Raw genomic sequence first — 18,605 nt, forward strand, 5'->3', positions numbered from 1 at the left:
CCTGCAAATATGTCCTACGTTACTGGGTTATAATTATAAGGTTGAGGCCATTTTCAGCACTTGGCACTGCCATTTATCTGGATGCCAGTTCTACAAAAACTAAATGTAGCTTTGAAATCTTGTGTGGCATGTCTTAGGCTGTAGAGAGTAAATGCCTATATGTTTGCCGAGCATTACTAAACCAGTGTAATTAAGCATGCTTTGTCAATCGCCAAATCAAGCAAAAGGATAGCACCACAGCTGTAACTGCACTAACACTAAAGAATAGTTTGCAGATAAGTTAATAAGGGTTCCAAATAAATTTAGGCTGCTTATGTTGTTACTGCATATGAAACAACCCTTTTTTTTTTTTTTTTTTAATCTGCCATGTTTTATTGCTTTTCATTGTACAGCCACAACCCTTTTTATATTTAAACTATGAGGCACATATTTCTGCACATCCATAGCATTATTATATTATCTCCCCAACTGTAGATCCAATGGAATATCATTAAAAAAATAAATAAGCACTGCAGTCTGCACTGCAGTCACACACAGCTAATAAAAAACACAACTACTTGTAGTGCAATGGTCTCTTTTACATACTCACAGTGAATTTAATGCCTGGTTGTGAAGATTTCATTCCAGACTGCTTGATTTCAAGTTTTGCCAACATGCATCCAACACGTGTAGGTGAGAACATCAGATAAATAGTGGAGTCTTCTTTTGGGCGGATAATGAGTTCTCGATTATTTGTTAAACGTTCCTCTGTACCAAATGTGCTCTGCAACTGAATGTAAAGGGCAAATAAAAAAAAAAAAATGAAATTTCCCAAACAAAAACAAATATTTCCAAAAATAAACTGCACAAAGGAGAGTTGCTGAACAAGCCTAGAAGTAAAAAAGCATTCTGACAGTGAAGATTCATCAAATGTTTGTGTCTGGCTCAATGGAGGTGACATCATGAGGGATGACAAGATATCATGTGACAAGGGACGCATGCAGGTTCACAAACTGTCATGTAGACCCATCCTGTATTTTGTGGCAGCACCTTTTCTCATTCCAGTTCCTTTTTGGTTTAGGGATTGTAAAAGATCACATTAGTGACAGCTTTATCAGGTTATAAGATGGCACACTTTGCTTCTCCATAATTACTTTGCAGGAGGTTTCTTAATCATAATGGGATGAATTATTATTTTTTGAAAACAAAATGTCCAATGTATTCTATTAAAAGATTTTACTGTACAAGAGGCACAAACCTGAAAGCAGTCTTGATCTTGTCCCCTGATTAAGAGGCGCAAATACTGATTTGAGGAAGTGGAGGTGTTCCTTAGAATTAACTTCTGCTGTCTGCAGAACAAAACAAAAAAATCATATCAAATATACCTTTTATTAAAAAAAGTATCAGCCAGTGGATTAGCACACTTGGCATTTTGTCTATTCAAAAAAAGTATCACAAAGCTGCCTAAATAATTAGATACATCTATTATAAATTTAAACAATGCTTTATTTATGGGCCTAAACCTAGCAGATTTTCTGCCAGTTAAGAAGAGGTGGAATTATTCCATTCTAAAGCTGGCTAATTTATAATACATAGAATTTTACAGTGTCTATGAATGCTCTGTTTGATTTATTAAAGTCATTTGGATGACCCAGTGATGATATATAAATCCCTTGAGAGTACTTAACACTCTCTTATGGCTCATTCAGGAATTAAATATCAATGAAGCTATGGGAGTAATAAGCTTGCTAGTCTGAAATACAATTGCTTCTCTTTTTTTAGCCTTACCTGAATTCAAGTAAACATAAAAATATGTTTAATATAACACAGTGCAATACTTACACTGCTCTTCCTAGAGACACTCCACCCCAAGAAACAAACTGCTTATTGGAGAGAATTGGTGGCACATCAGCAGAAATTACGGGAAGTGGATTCCTGGAGATTACTTTCTCAGTTTCCCCTATCACTGTGACTTCATACTGTGGGCCCGATGGCTGCACAGTTATTTTCAGAATACTTGAAATTATAAAAATATATGTATAATTAAATAGCATTAAAATAATGGTTTTAAATTATTTCATAATCTTTACAAAAGAAATTAAAATACCTTTTTTCAGGGTCAGTGCTTCGGGGAGTGAAATGTATGGCTACTACTTGTTCTTCCCCTGGCATAAGAAACAATTCCTCAGGGTCCACGGAAAAATTGCTGTTAGAATTAGAGGACTTTAAGAGGGGGAAAAAAAAAAAGCAAGAGTTAATGGAAAAATCCCTGAGCATTGCAGGTCTTTAAAAATATATTGAATAATCTAGCCCATATATAAAACACTGCTAATTATAAGACATTTTCATAAAAATATAAAATTTCTAGGCAAGTTTTCAAACAATTTGCAGTTCGCAGCAAAGGGACTGCTCAAAAACTTTCAGTTCTCTTCCTTCTGTGGATCTTTATATAGTCTCCGTAGGATCAGTTGTGGCATTACACTCAAGGGCAGATTAATCAAGGGTCAAATTCAAAGGATTTTAGTGTATAAGGTTCGATCGAATACAAATTAGATTCGAAGTGATCGAATGATGTTTATTCGATCATAAAAAGTGCCCAAAACCTATCTACAATGTCCTCATAGGCTAACATTCAATTTGGTAGCTTTTATTTGGCAGCAAAGTATTGAGTCAAAGGATTTTTTAAAAGAGACAATACTTTGATTATCGAATGGTCGAATGATTTTTACTTTGATTCAACCTAATTCAATCGAATTTGACCAATTCGATGGTCGAAGTACCCATAAATTACTTCGAAATTCGAATATTTTTGGATTCGAACAACTCATTTGAGCTTAGTAAATCTGCCCCTCAGTCTCCACGGAGTGGAACTACGTCTCTGAGGAAGCCGATTGACAACGAAATGTGTCAGGCAAGAACATCACTTCCAGAAGCAGCTGGAACAGGAACGTGAGGGAATTGCCGGTTACCCAATCACCGCAAGTGGGACATCTTACTGCCCAGCGTTTAACTGTGAAGCGATAATTTTTTAGCACAATTGTAAGTGCATTACTTTTATACTTTTTAGCAAATAAACTGTTTTACACTATGGGCGACGCACCTCTCCTCTTAACTTTATTAGATTGCTATGTGAGGGGGCTTATTACTCAACAATGCACAGACTTGTGGTTGGGTAGTAACCCTTAGCAACCAATGATTTCTAATCAAGAATACAATATCAAAAAAACAAAAAAAAAAAAAAACATACCTTTACTTTTAAGTGAACTGCAATATTGCCTGCATTCTTTAAGGGTAGCAGTTGTTTTGCAAACGAGCCCACACTACTTATCAACTGAACAGTCTGAAAATAAATAGAAAAATAATACAACACATCAACATCTCCGTTATCCTAGCAAATAATTATATATTTTTTTTATACCTGCAAGTCCTTGGGAGCATGGATCCTGGCACACCCAACTCGTGCACGCAGTGGAACACTTTTTAATATGAATGCAGGCCCTGGGCTGTCAACTTCCACGTCAACCCTTGCTATAAATTCCTCTGCTGGACCTAGAGGACCTTTAAAACGGGTCAAAGAAAATCACAAGAGTTCATCTATAAACAAAATATTCAAAACGGATGACCACATAGATTACATGTACAGCATAAAGAAACAGAAACTCAAGAGCATAGAACTGCTAATATTTGTTTCTAAACATTTGCTTTTTCCAAGTGCCACACACACACTAAAAAATATGCAGACAATTTATTATATTGTCCATCTTAAAATCTTAAAAAAATTTAAAAAACACCATTGACCTTAACCGTTAAGTAGGAATCAAAATACCACAATCCTAGCTTGGGCATACAAAATTCGAATTCGCTTAGTGTTCATTTTTAGTTTAGGTAGAAAGTTTTAAGGTACACAAGCACAACCAAGTAAACCCATGTATTTAACGTTACCTGCAGAAGATAAAGTTTGTGGTGAATGAAAAACCACCCAGATAATAAGGGTTTCTGGTTCCTGAGGAGACAGAAGAAAGTTTCATATTAATGGATGTGGAAAAATAAAATCAGTGATTGTACACAACTGAATTCCAGCACTTAAATAACATGGCCCCATGCTATTTGGCAGGCTGTTCCAGTAGGACATGTATGTGCTGCTCAAATAAGAAGAATGTTTGCTAAGTAAGAGCACCAGTGTGTTCTATGCACAAATGTCAATGTGCATGTGCTGCATATGCCAGCATATATAATAAAATTCCTACAATAATGGTTTTAAAATGAAACAATTAGGGTGATGAACATCTTATTTAAGACAAATGCAAGAGAAAGACAAGTACTAACCTGGCCATCATAGCTTGCATGCATCACATGACTGATGACAGAAGGAGAAGACATCTTAGCCATTAGATCCACATGTGAATACTCATCTGTAAAATTTGCAGGATCTTTTGAAAACATGAAGCAGCGCCAGGCAGTGGCATTCTAATAAATAAATAGAAAAAAAATGGGGCTTTTGTAGCACATATTCTCCCACTGATACACAGTCACCAGTTTTACCACTTCTAGATTTACTGCTTTTGAAGGGTTATTTGGGAGCACCACGTGATACATGTAGATTTTGTTTTGGTAACCATACAGTGTCTGAATTGCAAGTTAAACAGTTAGTCAGGGGACTAAAAGGTCAGATCCTATTGGGAAAATGCTTTTTTGAAAAACCTCTCAGCCTACCATCATGTGGGCAAACATGGCTGTTGACATGAAGGATACGAGAACACTTACAAGGACTGTCCTGCACATGTGCCAATCACCTAAGTGGGAGACAGGGCATTTGACTAGTGCCAGGAATAAATTTAGAACCGCACAGTTTTGTTTAGAGATGTTTTTAATAAATATTTTAAAAGTCTAAATTGTAATGTACAAATATAGAAATGATTACCTAAAACCCTGGTTAAATATCCCTTAATCAGCCATATACCTTATCACTTTGGCAGATAATCAAAAGATAAAATGGGGTTCTCTCCGTCGTTACTCTTCATTGACATTTTGATATTACCATTGTATGGCAGTAAGGGGCAGCTGGTGTATACAATGGAATCTTTAATTGCGCTAAAGAAATGATGCATTACATGCATTTGACCCTTGGGCTAAAGAGAAGTTATAAAATCCACAAACACAATTTCAAAAAGGCAAAAGGAAGCACAAACCAATTATTTGGACTTTGAAAGATACGTCTCTCACATTCAGACAGGGTTTTTTTCAAACAGGGTTTCCTTCTCCTTTAAGACCATTCATTTTGATTATCCTTTAAAACCAACTTTTAAAGTCAAGTTAGCATTACAAAGTTACCAAAAATGTTCTTAATACTCACAGCACTAATGATAAGTCTAATCGGCAATGTGGCGTGTATCCTGTTTATGATCTTCAAGGGGAGAGTCTTCCAGCTTCCAGATGCTACATCTCCAAAATCTAAACATCCAGTTTTCCCTGTATCAACCTAAGCAAAATAAGAAAACGTGTCATAAATGTAATTTAATTGCCTGGAATTCATTCAGACCTTCTGAACCAACATTGCATTAAATATTTGTCCTTGTTTCACATTTTATCTTGTGTATGGGTTTCATTACAAAAGACAAAGAATCTGATCTACCTCAATGGAAGGATTTTCAGAAACTGCAGTTAGGAAAACTTTGGCAGCTACAGCTTCAGATCTTCTTATTGTCTCTGCATCAGCAGACACTGGCCAAGAAGACACACTCAACACACACTGAAAAAGTCCCTCCCGTTGAGGCAAGAAGAGAATTTTTAGGTCTTCAGCTGCTCTCGGACCAATAATTATTTTATTCTTGAATACTAGGTATTGATAGGCTGCAATGTCAACCTGAAATTAAAAAAAATAAAGCAGCATTAATCATAGTCAAGAAAATAAAAGCAGTCATTTTAACATGCTTCACTAGTGACAAGTGACCACACACAAACCAGCTGGCACTAGTCACTTCAGGTTAAGTGCAACTGCACAAAAAAAAAAAAAAGCATTTTGAAGACAGAAAATTAAGCAACTTAACATTTGAAACTTAGCATCTTGCTTGTTTAATGAATCTTTAAGATAGTCTTTAAGTCTGTACTTTTTTTTATATTTGCAAGCAATACTTACTTTTTCACCATTAACAGCAACACTGAGAATACCAATATTAACTTGAAGCCATCTTTCATTCGGATTGAAAATATTTAAGGATGCTTGAGATGCAATTCCTATACAACAAGCACTGGGGAATGTTAACTCTGAAGGCACAAGTACTTGTCCTAAAGAAAAGAAAAAAAAAAAAAAAAAAAAAAAGTTACTGTACACAACAAAAATCTTTTAAATCTTTATTTGCGGTTGTGTTTCTTTTTAAACTGGGACTCTCATTGAAGGATTGTCTTGCTGCAGCCACTGGTTCTGGAAAAAGTTTGTATCAAATACAAAAACTATAAATTCCACATTAGATTAGATGACACTGGACCCAGTGCAATCTGCATATTCTGATTATTAATCAGTCTTGCGGTTATCGGCTTCTGTGGCAGATATTGGACTTGTGCCTTTTTGATAATTTATGACGATCCCTAAGCTTAAACCTTTTTTTCCCCCAAAACTATCAGTTAATAGTGCTGATCCAGCAGACTTCTGCACTAAAATTCATTTCTCAAAAGAGCAAACAGATTTTTATTATATTTAATTTTGAAATCGAACATGGGGCTAGACATTGTCCATTTCCCAGCTGCCCCCAGTCATGTGACCTGTGCAGGTCAGTCACTCTTTACTGCTGCACTGCAAGTTGGAGTGATATCACCCCTCCCTGTCCTCCCCCCAGCATTTTAACAGAACAATGGGAATGTAACCAGATTACAGCTCCCTTACACAAGATAACAGCTGTCTGGTAGATATAAGAACAGCACTCAATAGTAAAATCCAGGTCCCACTGAGACACATTCAGTTACACTGAGAACCAACAGCCTGATGTATAACAAAATTACAAGAGTATAACCCCCTGTGGCCAACTTTGAAATCATAAATCATTTGTTTTATTAGGCTTCTGGTGCGGAAAGTTCATGGTTATGTTTAGTATACAAATACATAGCATTTCTACCATTATTTTAATTTAGACTTTAGTTCCCCTTTAATTACCAGTACCACAAAACTTGCATCTTGCAGGATTTCGGACTACAGCTTCCTTTATCTGAATTAACACAAACGAACACCAATACGTGAACTACAAAAAGGTTTGTGCTGTCATTTTGGGGCCCTCTCTGTTCACACTTTTATTGTTCCCTTAGTAGAGTTTGTAGTATCTGTATGTTTAAGTTATTCTACTTTAAGGCAGAGAGGCATGATCCAAATCTAACAATATTGAGTCTCTTAGAATGCTTGAATGAATTTGGCATAATATTTAAGCAACAACATTTAAGAGAGTTATTAAATTAATCAGATTGCCTACTTTACTTTTCTGTGCATGTTAAAAAGACATAACAGAATTCAAGATGAAAGGTGATGTTCCTTAAAGTGTCTACAATTTTTCACAGATTTAACAATAGCCGAGGAATAGACTGCAGTTATCTCAAAACTTACCAAAATCCGATGACATTCTAGCACTCCACTGAGGAATATCATTTGTACCAACAGATGACAGAGGATACACATTCGTTGGAACTACCACATTCTGACCGATTGATGTGTGATTATTGGACATTGGAAGGGTAGCCAGTAACCCAGCAGTATTTGTATTCAGTGGAATTCCTGAAACTGCACTCTGCAACTGTAAAGCTTGCACTGCAGAGCTAGGATATCCTACATGATGACCATACACTGCTGAGGTTCCAACTCTGTACTGCGGCATAGCTGCATTTCCTACAGCTGTCACACTTTCAAGATACTGTGGAGCAAACTCGGAAGTGGAAAGCAGCTGCCCGTTGTGAAGTCCTGGCACTGCAGCTGGCAAATTTGGCACTTCAATGGACGGAGCCACTGGCTTGAAACCAGATACAGGAGCAAATTGTTTATTAGAGAGGTTTTGCACAGCTGAATAGTTACCAAGAGCGCTTCCAGGCAGCACATTGAGAGAATCTGTTTGCAGAGGAGCAGCAGAGAAATAGTTAGAGAGATTACTTGGCAAGCCATAATTAATAGCACTCATTTTGTCATACGTTACAATATGACCTGTAGGCTCTAATTTCTTATCTTGTTGTAATAGGCTTTCAGTTTTGCCACTAAAGTTGATGGAGGCAGCGGAGGAGAATCCAGATTGATTCTTTTGCTTTTGTGGGCTCTCCCCTAAAGCTTTGCATTTTTGCTGCTGCCAAGATAATTTATCCTTTTGAATGTTGTTCTGCATTTCTAAAGGAGTAGGGCTAGACCGAACAATTGTTGTGCTCAGTTCTATGGTATTGTCGCTCTGCAAAAAAAAAAAAAATTATAAACCATAAAAAATAGTTGGATAAATCATATTTACATCTTATTACAATACATAATTTTTATGGCAACAGGAGATAGTGGTGAAGAATGCATTTTTATGCCTAAAAGTAATGAAGGGTGAAAATGGTTCTTTTTGTACTGTATATTGATTTTTGCTCCAAGGGTACATTGAAGTATGCCTTTTGTATATGCTTGTCCTGTGAGTATGTGTAATATGTATTGTACAGTATGGTTGGGGCAGGAAAAGGACTTATGTAATTTTGTCATTATGTATGCTTTCTTTTGTATGCAGAAGAGAGGATAATCCATAAGGCCAACATGGTAGAATCCGCAGATAAATGCGGTAACCTACTGGCCTACATCACTAAAGATCCAACCCAGCTCACTACAATACCAATAATAAAAGACAAATCCGGAGACCTCACATCAAGTCCCAAACAAATTAATAAAGCCTTTACAGACTACTACACAAACCTTTACAGATCCAAACTGGCAATAGAACCGAACGATATTCAACAATATCTAACCCAAATTTATAAGATAATTTATCATTTAAATTTATCTGTTAACTATGCCAAGATAAGAAGAAATAATGGTGCCTAGCAGAGGCATATCCTTAGAGGAGAAACAAACCGTTTAAAAAAACCTAGCCACCTCCCTTACATAGACCCCCTCCCTTCTGCTCCCAGCCTAGCTGCTACCTCCCCCCCCCCCAACTCTTTACTTATCCCTCCCGTGTAGATTCTGTCCAGCGGAGTTCATGGCAGCCATATTCTTCGGAATGAGACCAGTGTAGCAGCGCATGTGCAGTCGGAGCAATTATCTGTTTTGCGACAACCGCGCATGCACAGAAACTCACGAAAATTGCAGAAGTGCCGGTCTCATTCCAAAGATTATCGAAGCGGCTGAAGATGGCGCCTGTGAACTCAGATTTTAAAATCCAGTAGATTTATAGAACCAGTAGAATTATAGAACTGTGGCATCATATGCCAAGCTCTAGATTTTTATTCCATTACCTTTCTTCATTAAAAATAAAGATATTTTGGTCTAACACTTTGAAAATCATCTGCTATCCATTCTATAGACTACAAACATCAGAGTTGCATTGTTTACCAAAGCATAATTAGGTATGATTAGACTACTACTAGGAAAGGCCTCACCTGGTTATCTGGACTAGCCGTTATATTTTGTACAGTGTTCTCTGCGACTGAAATGTAAGTGAGCCTACTCAAGCTAGGACTGAAACATGAAGACTCTGGAGACAAGGCATCATTATCGACTGCCTGAACAGTCCCAGCACCAGAAGGGGAAAGACTCGACCTAAGATGTAATAAAGAGAAATGTTTTAAACAAAAAACGCATCACAAAAGCAGAAAAGGCATACTATGAGATAAGATCTTAAAGATTGATAAGCATGGTATTAAAAGCCATAAACATTTTGATAGGCATGGTATTGAAAGTCAAATCTCAAAATTCTAATTAAAACTCTAATGGATAAATGGTTATGACTTTTAATATCATACTCTGGCCCTTTAAAAACTCAAATTTCAACTATTCACTACCTAAAACATGCCGAATTACTGTGTCAGTCAACGGGAGAGGTCCAGGAATCAATTTGATGTTTGTAGCCTTCCTTACATTCAATTTTTTTTTGTTTTTGAAGAGTTTTATAAAATTCGGATCAAGTTTTTAGAATTCAAAGCAATGATGATTTTCAGGTCATTTAAATTTGTTCGATTTTAACAAATTAGATTTTAACTAGTCAAATTTCGAATTTGCATGAATTCCAAATAAGACGCTGATAAATGTCTATTATACAATCATGTAAACACTAAAACCCAAGAGGCTAGTTTTGCTTACAATAAGGATAATTATATCTTAGTTTGGATCAAGTACAAGGTACGGTTTTATTATCACAGAGAAAAGGGAAACCGTTTTTAAAAAAATTTGGATAAAATGTAGTCGCTTTTTGGATTACAGGTTTCCAGATAACAGATCCCATACTTGTATAAACAATATAATATACTGGACACACTAGTTATTTATACACAAAAAAATGCAAAATCAAGAAAAGTGCTTGAGAAAGTTCTGACCCAGTTGCGTATGCCATGTTTAATCAAGTTTTTTTCTTGGCAGTCACAAGTACCTACAGATGTATCAAACCCATAGCAACAGAACCCATTTCTTTTTATTCAGAATATTTTTAATCCATAGTACTCTGCCCTTTCTAAGGTCAACTTTGGTTTGCTCTTTTTTTTTTTAAATCTTTTATTGCTTTTCATATAAATTGAGATGGGCTGTTTTTATTATTTATTCTCTCCACTCTGTAAATAATGAAGGCCAAGTGCCCAATACTTTTTCAGCCACACGTTACACAACATTTTACTACATTATCAGTCATCAATCCATAGGGCAGCTTTGACTTTCGCTTCTACCTTGAATCCTTCTTCCCTCAAAAAAAAAAAAAAAATTTGATTTTTGTACTTACCGTTAAATCCTTTTCTCTTGTCCTACATTGGGGGGGACACAGGCACCATGGAAATTAAGATCCTGTTGCTTGGAGAAAGGACACTAAAAGGTTAAAGTGGCTCCTCCTCCTCTAGGCTTCATCCCCGCCTACCTCCTCAAGCATCAGTTTTCTGACCGAAGAAGAGATGACGAGCCCTACCAATTGCCCATGTGAAGAGAAGGAGCACCTCCCCAATGCAAGCTCAGCACTGTATGAACCACCTGCAGTTTGAACTTGTTGGTATTTGAACAATAACAATTATATATGATATTAACTGATCAAAGTTAACTTGAACGAATACAGGGAGGGAAGGCCGGTGTCCCCCAATGTAGGACAAGAGAAAAGGATATAACGGTAAGTACAAAAATCTATTTTTCTCTTGCCTAGATTGGGGGGACACGGGCACCATGGGGACGTCCCAAAGCTACCCATGAGGGCGGGAGTTTTTACCCCTAGTGTTCAGGGAATAACCGCCTGCAACACTTTCCTCACGAAGCTTGCGTCGGCTGAGGTGAATGTATGCACCTTGTAGAATTTGGAAAAGGTGTGTGTGGATGACCACACTGCAGCCATACAGACCTGTTCTGCTCAAGCCTGGTGGCAAACCCCTCAAGAAGTGCTGAGCGAACGAGTAGAATGAGCTGAACCCAGAAGGGTGTGGTCTTACATCGTACCTCATAGGCCGTCAAGATCGCCGACCTAATCCATCTTGGCAATGGTGGCCTTAGATGCCTTAAGGCTTTTCCGTGGTCCTTCTGGTAAGACAAAGAGGTTGTCCATCTTCCTTATGCTCTTGGTAGCCCTGGTTTATGTTCCATCTAACCACATCTAGGTTGTGTAACTTCAGTTCCAACTTTGTCTTAGGTTAAGGACAAAATGAAGGAACCACCAGGTTCTGGTTAAGATGGAATTCTGACACCACCGCATAGGTCTTAACACCACCTTGTCCTTGTGAAAAAATAAAAAATGGTGGACGACAGGATAGAGCTGCTAGTTCTGAAACTCGTCTAGTTATGGTTAATAGAAAAACTACCTGAAGAGTCAGCAAAGGTAATGGAGTTGAATCCAATGGCTCAAACGGTTGCTCCTGCAATACAGAAAGTACCATATTGAGATCCCAGGGAGGGATTGGATGACGACATGGAGGTATAATCCTCAATGCTCCCTGGAGGAAGGTCTTTATGTTGGGCAGCATTACAAGCTGCTGCTGAAAAAGGATGGATAAGGCCAATACCTGAACCTTCAGTGAGCTGAGCGCCAGCCCTTTGTCTAAACCCTCCTGAAGGAATAACAATAGGCTACCTTCATCCCAAGACTGTGGGTCTTTGGCTTAAGATTCACACCAGAATATGTCCATACCCTGTGGTAGATGTGTGCTGAGACGGGCTTTCTGGCCCTTAGTAAGGTCAGTATAGCCTTTTTTGGAACTACTGATCTGGCTATGATTAGGGCTTCAAATGCCCTGCCGTTAAAGCCAGCTGCGGTGAACTCGGGTGGAGGATCGGTCCCTGAGATAACAGATCCCCTTCTGTCTGGAAGGTGGAATGGTGTGCACTGATAAACGTATGAGCTCTGCGAACCAAGTGCGGTGTGGCCAGTAGGGTCCCACTAGAAGTGTTTCTACCCTTTGTCTTATCTTCTTGATTACCTTTGGCAAAAGTGCCAGCGGTGGGAAGACATATGCTAGGTGAAACTGCCACAGAACCACCAGTGTGTCCACTGCTAGGGCCAGCGGGTCGTTGCTTCTTGCGATGAACCTCGGAAGCTTGGAATCCTACGGTTTAGGTCCACTCAGTTCCTCCTCTGGTGTTGCAGTATCAGTCTCTGTAAGGCTCTGGTGTGGAGCTGCACGAATGGAATCACGGGATGACACCATAGTCCCCAGCACACTCATGGCAAATTGAAAAGGTACCTGATCTGCATTCTGCAGAACTGACAGGAGCCCTGGGAATTGAGGTGATCTTGGATTGGGGAAGGAAGGCTCTTCCCACTGAAGAATTATGGACAAGCCCTAAATATTCTGTACTCTGAGAAGGTACGAGTCAAGATTTTTGGAAGTTTATCTGCCAGCCTAACAGCTTTAGTGTCTGCATCACTGTCTGGAGATGAGTTGCGGCCAGTGCCATGGAACGGGCTTTTACCAGTAGGTCATCCAGTTATGGTATGAGACTCACTCCCTGCAGTCGCAGGTCCTCTAGAGGCACTGTCATGACCTTTGTGAATACCCTTGGCACGGAGGATAGTCCTAAGGGGAGTGCCACAAATTGCCAATGTTCTCCTGCCACTAAAAAGTGAAGGAAACGGTTGGGATGTATGGGGACATGCAGGTATGCATCTTTGATGTCAATCACCGCCATGAAATCCTCTTAAATCCAGGGAGATTAGGATTGACTGGATGGATTCCATCTTAAAGTGGTGCTTCTTTACATGGTAGTTTAGTGCCTTTAAGTCTAGCACTGGGAGAAAAGATCCGTCCTTTTTGGGTACTATAAACAGGTTTAAGTAGAAACCGAAGCCCCTTTCCCTTTGAGGGACCGCCTGTACTACCACGGAGGCAGTCAGGGCATGTAGAACGCCTTGGAACACGGAGTGCCTAGGTTCTCCAGTAGGGAGCCTTGAGATGAAAAATCATCTTGGGGGTAGCTGAGCGAATTCTATGAGATAGCCCTGGGATATGACCTATAGGACCCAGGGGTCCAGTACTCTGGTCACACCTCCCAAAAGTGACTTAAGCATCCGCCTAAGGGTAAGCTTTCAGGGGAGGGCACCTCCTGTTGCGGAGGCTGTTTTTTCCTGTGTGGGCTTAGGTGCAGCTCTGCTTCCTGACCAATAAGTGACTGGAATCTGGGTCGGGTTGGAGCTTGTTGGTTTTCATGTTGGGACCTTTGCCTCTGGCGCTGATTTTGGCGAAAGGGATGAAAAAATGGTCGCCCTTTGAAGGTAGTCCTCTTGGGTCTGTTTTGCAGAAGTAAAGTGCTCTTGCCTCCTGTAGCTTGAGGAATTATCTTATCTAGTTCAGCGTTGAAAAGTTGTTTTCCTGAGAAATGGGAGACCAACCAGAGACCACTTTGAGGTAAGATCAACTGACCAGTTCTTTAGCCAAAGGAAACGTCTGGTTGCAATGGATTGTACCAAAGCCATTGAGTCAAGCTTAGCCGCATTCAGGGCCGCTTCACAAATATATGCGTTTGTGTCCACTATCTGAGCTAGGAGGTGGTCTGTGGAGGGGTCTTCTGAGCCAATGAGTTGGGTCACCTGTTCCACCCAAACCTCCATTGCCCTGGATACCCATGTGGGGCAAAAATAGGTCAGAGAACGCTGCTGTGAAAATTGCCTTGCAGAAACCCTCAAGACGTTTGTCGATAGGATCCTTAAAGGAAGCCGCATCGGCTACTGGAATGGTCGAGGTCTTTGACAATCTCAAGACTGGTGGTTCCACTGCTGGGGGTGAAGACCAAAAGTCTGTACAGTCCTAAGTAAAAGGAAAAGTTTGAGTAAAGTTGGAAAATTGGACTCTATGGTCTAGCGTGGTCTAGCGTTTTCAAGTGTGCTTTGACAATGTCATCCAGCTGTTCATAGGCTGGAAAACCACAAGAAAACTTCTTTTGCCTCTTGAAAATGTTTTTGGTTGGCTCTGCTGAAGGCAGGGTGTCTACTAGACAGTGCCTGTAATACTGCCTGAATCAGACTGCAGGCTTACAGGCTTCACATATTGACTCAGCCGAAACGCTAGCAAGTTTAGGTTTGCAAGTAGCACATGCCAAATACGAAATTGCCTGCTTGGGAAGGGACTGGTCATCTGCCCTGCCCCTCATGGCTATACTATGTAGTGCCACCCAGTAAGTCAGGATATTGGGGAATATTAGGAGAGTCCAGAGGAGTGAACCCCCTCTCCCTTAGAGTGTGATCTGTGGAGACAGATGGAAGTAGTGGAAAAAAAACCCACAGTAGGTCCCATAAAGAGAGGGAAGTATTAATCCCCTAGAGAGATAGAGATAAGGGAAGCGTAACTACCTGTTCTCCAAGGTAGGAAGGAACGATGCCTTGTTCTTCCCTGTGAGACAGTGAAGCTGGAAACGCTCAGTGCTGGAGAGAGATGCGGATCCAAAATGGCTGCCAGAGGGGTTACCGGGCTTTGGTATAGTACCTTGGTAAGATGGTGCCCGTGAGGCGCATGCGCAATGACATAGGCGAATCGCCAGATAGTGGCGGGAAGGTCGCTGGGAACCTGGGAAGGAAGGTAAAAATGTGGTTACAGGCGCAAGAGGGAGAGGGATAGAAGAAGCTGTGTCCTATGTCCCCCTGTAGGGAATTGTCTGTCAGAGAATAGAAGTGAAAGTGAAATTAAATGCCTAGGGAATCTCTGTCACAGAATAACAGTGAAAATGAAACTAAATGCCTTTCTGCAGAGCGGACAGGCAGCAAGTAATGGGGGGGAGGGGGGAGGGAATTGACTTAATTCCTTGTGCCAGGCAGGAATGCTCAATAAAAGGTGTACCCTCCGTTGTGGCTACTGGTGCAGCCTCCGGGGAGCGGGAACCAGTTGCCCAGGGTAGTGGGGGGGGGAGCTCCCCAGCCTCCATAGAGTGGGAAGGCTACAGGGCATCTTCAGATCAGAAGTCCTTGGCTGGAGGGGTTCTGGAAGAGAAACACTGACCCCCAGTAGTGGCATGATACTGAAATCTGTACCATTGCTCCCAGCCACTGAGTGTTCATCCTCCTTCTGAGGACACAAATAAAACGGAGGATTGAGGAGGTAGGCGGAAATGAAGCCCAGAGCAGGAGGAGGAGCCACTTTAACCTTTTAGTGTCCTTTCTCCAAGCAACAGAATCTTCATCCCCATGGTGCCTGTGTCCCCCAATCTAGGCAAGAGAAACCAAAGTTTCACAATTACAAAGGAATCTACAATTATAAAAATATAGAATACATTGTGACAATAACCCCCTCTCTAAGAAACCACTTCTAGACTCAAGATACAATGCCATCTTGGAAAAAGTTCTTCCAAGATACAATCTTGGAAAAGTTCTTTGTTTCTTACTGCGCATGCCCGTGATCATTAACTATTCTCACATTAAAAGGAGAACTATTGCGAAAATGAAAATGTAATATTAGCTTTCATCATACTGAAGAAACTTTCTAAATACAATAAATTAAAAATTCTGCATTGTTTCTGAAGTAATCAAGTTCTTCTTCACTATACCTCGCTCAGCATCTGTTTCTCTTCATTCTCTATTTATGCAGGAGTTAGGTGTCCCGTATTCATTGACAGTTAGATCCAATATATCTTATAGGTGGCTCCTTTTGCCTAGATGTATAACGCTTACTCTATTAAAATCACCAGACATGTCTCTCTACATGCAGGATTTGTGCAAAAGGCAGTTATTTTGTTAGAATTTGTTTGTACTGCAATCAGTTATTTGAGTGAGCTCTAATTTATCTGCTAGGAAGAGAGCCCCCTATAAGATATATTGGATCTGTCAGTGAATATCTGACACCCAACTGCTGCATGAAGAGAGGATGAAGAGAAATAGATGTGAAGAGAAATAGATGTGAAGAGAAGGATAGTGAACATAAACTTGATTATTTCAGAAGCAATGCAAAATATTTAATTGATTGTATTTAGAAAGTTTCTTATTTCAGTATGAGGAAGATTTTATAAAATGTTCACAATAGTTCACCTATTAAGAAACTCGACCCCCCATGTAGCAATGACTCCATATATAATAAAGATCATAACCTTGAAGTTTCGGGGATGGAGAAGAGATGCACCAGGCATTGATATCAGCCTAGTTCAAAGAAAGCAAAGTATCTGAAGGCTGGATGTAGGTTTGTTTGAAGCCTTATCAGGGCTAGGTAGGATTTAAGTGGACCTTGAAATGCCTTCAGCCAAAAAACAAAAACTGAATAAGGTGTACTGAATGTTATGTCCTGAAGCCATACTAATGCTTTATCTACTCTTTAAAAAAATAAATAGTAATCTCTGAAACTGCAGTTTGCTTTGATTTTTTTTTTTTTTTTTTTTTTTTTTAATATAAATAGCTGACATGATCTCCCAGAAATGACCGTAACGCACCTGTAAATAGCATCAATATACATTAGGTGTAAACACAAACTGCCATACAGATATACATTACCCTTGATCAGCTGATATCTTTAAAGAGTCCTGGCTAGGAGAAGAGTGAATTAAAGGGGAAGTTGAAGGTCTGAAACTGAACTGCTCTTCTTCCATTCCAGGAAGGGCATGATGATCTGGAATAACTTTTGCATCTAATTGGATAAAATACATTTTGTAAAGAAGCAGAAAATTTTAAGAGTTTCGAATGAGCACAAGATAATAGCCAGCGCATAGAGGTTTAATATACAACCCACTAATATAAATCCAAAGTGCTGCTTTGGTATTCAATTTTTTTCTCAGCAATCAAAATATGTGGGACTTAAAGAACCTGCAAGAATCTTACCTGTGCCTTTCAGATCATCATCAGGTGGCTGAAAGCTGACATGCTTTTGTGAAGCAACTGCACAGATCTTTTTAGACTCCTTGGCAGCAGAGTGATACTTTGAGTTAGATAAACAAGAAGCAGAACTTCTGGGTGACTTGAATATTTTTGTGTCATTTGGAAGGGATTTTAGATCATCCTGTTTTTGTGTACTGTGTGGCATCTGCCCCCCTTCCTTCATTGTACTTGTAAACTGCATTTGTGCTTTATTCTTTGAAAGGTTAGGAGTAAAATTAGGTCCATCATTCTGTATGTCTTTGCTTAAATTGCCATTGCTCGCTCTCCCTTTTTCACTAGTTCTAAAAGAATTTTGATTTGAAGCAGACATTGGGCTAGTCTTAATCAGTCCAATCTTTGATTCTGAAAGGAGAGTTCCAGATGTAGATATATTTGCCTTATCACTTGTAAGCAGAGGCTGAAGGCTTTGACTTCCTTGATTCTCATTTGAGTCAGGTCTCTTAAGATCTTGTTTCTCTAAATCTGTGATATTGGAATGATCTTTAATAGAGTCGAGCAGGGTTTGTTTACACTTCTGAGACATGTCCAAAGAAAAGTCAGTTAGAGTGTTCAAGGGGTGGTCAGGTTCACTTTTGCGTCCATTTAATTTGGTTACTTTTAAATATCGTTCCATATCAACACTACTACCGACATTACATGTTCCATCAGTGGACGTTTCAGAGGGCTCAGAAGACACCAAAGATAGTTTAGTATTTTTATTTTTATTTGAGAGAGCCATGATCATAGCAGCTAACTGTTTAGGGTCAGCACTGCAGGAGGCATTTGCAATTGCAGTTGCTATAGTGCTTATGCTAAGTAACATACTATCAGATGTTTCTTCTTGTTTTTGTTTACAATGTACTTTTATAGAACCCAATTCCTGCAGGAAGGAAAAAAAAAAAGTAAATAAGCAGTAAGGGTATCAAAAATCTAAGTTACCAAGTTATTAAATTCTTAATAAATTAAGAAAGGAATTAATTTTGGAAAGAGTAAGAGGGATGCAATAAATCAAAGGGTTCAGTCACTGTCTTTTTCAGGCAGATTCAGGCAAATTCAAGAGACTGGCTGAACGCAAACTTTAAATAGCACATGACTTTCAGTCCCAAATTTAGGAAAACGTACATTTTGACAGCACTACGAACAGATTTTTGCTGCTCTGGATGTTAAGCATATGCAAATTAGGATTCATCT

General features: G+C 39.3%; 1 protein-coding gene across 4 annotated transcripts in view; it reads right to left on the reverse strand.

Moving 5' to 3' along the window:
* cep192.L (centrosomal protein 192kDa L homeolog) overlaps nt 1-18,605 on the reverse strand; it is a 94,046-nt gene that overhangs the window by 17,249 nt on the left and 58,192 nt on the right. For all 4 annotated transcript variants that reach the window (XM_041565456.1, XM_041565455.1, XM_018266528.2 and 1 more), the window contains 15 exon segments: nt 17,379-18,294; nt 17,055-17,187; nt 9,571-9,730; nt 7,568-8,390; nt 6,116-6,264; nt 5,612-5,842; nt 5,333-5,458; nt 4,306-4,446; nt 3,922-3,982; nt 3,398-3,537; nt 3,227-3,319; nt 2,087-2,202; nt 1,822-1,995; nt 1,238-1,328; nt 590-769 (listed from right to left, as the gene is read on the reverse strand). In XM_041565456.1, coding sequence (XP_041421390.1) covers nt 590-769; nt 1,238-1,328; nt 1,822-1,995; nt 2,087-2,202; nt 3,227-3,319; nt 3,398-3,537; nt 3,922-3,982; nt 4,306-4,446; nt 5,333-5,458; nt 5,612-5,842; nt 6,116-6,264; nt 7,568-8,390; nt 9,571-9,730; nt 17,055-17,187; nt 17,379-18,294 — 3,534 coding nt within the window.

The sequence above is a fragment of the Xenopus laevis genome, chromosome 6L (genome assembly GCF_017654675.1).
Source record: "Xenopus laevis strain J_2021 chromosome 6L, Xenopus_laevis_v10.1, whole genome shotgun sequence".
NCBI lineage: Eukaryota > Metazoa > Chordata > Amphibia > Anura > Pipidae > Xenopus > Xenopus laevis.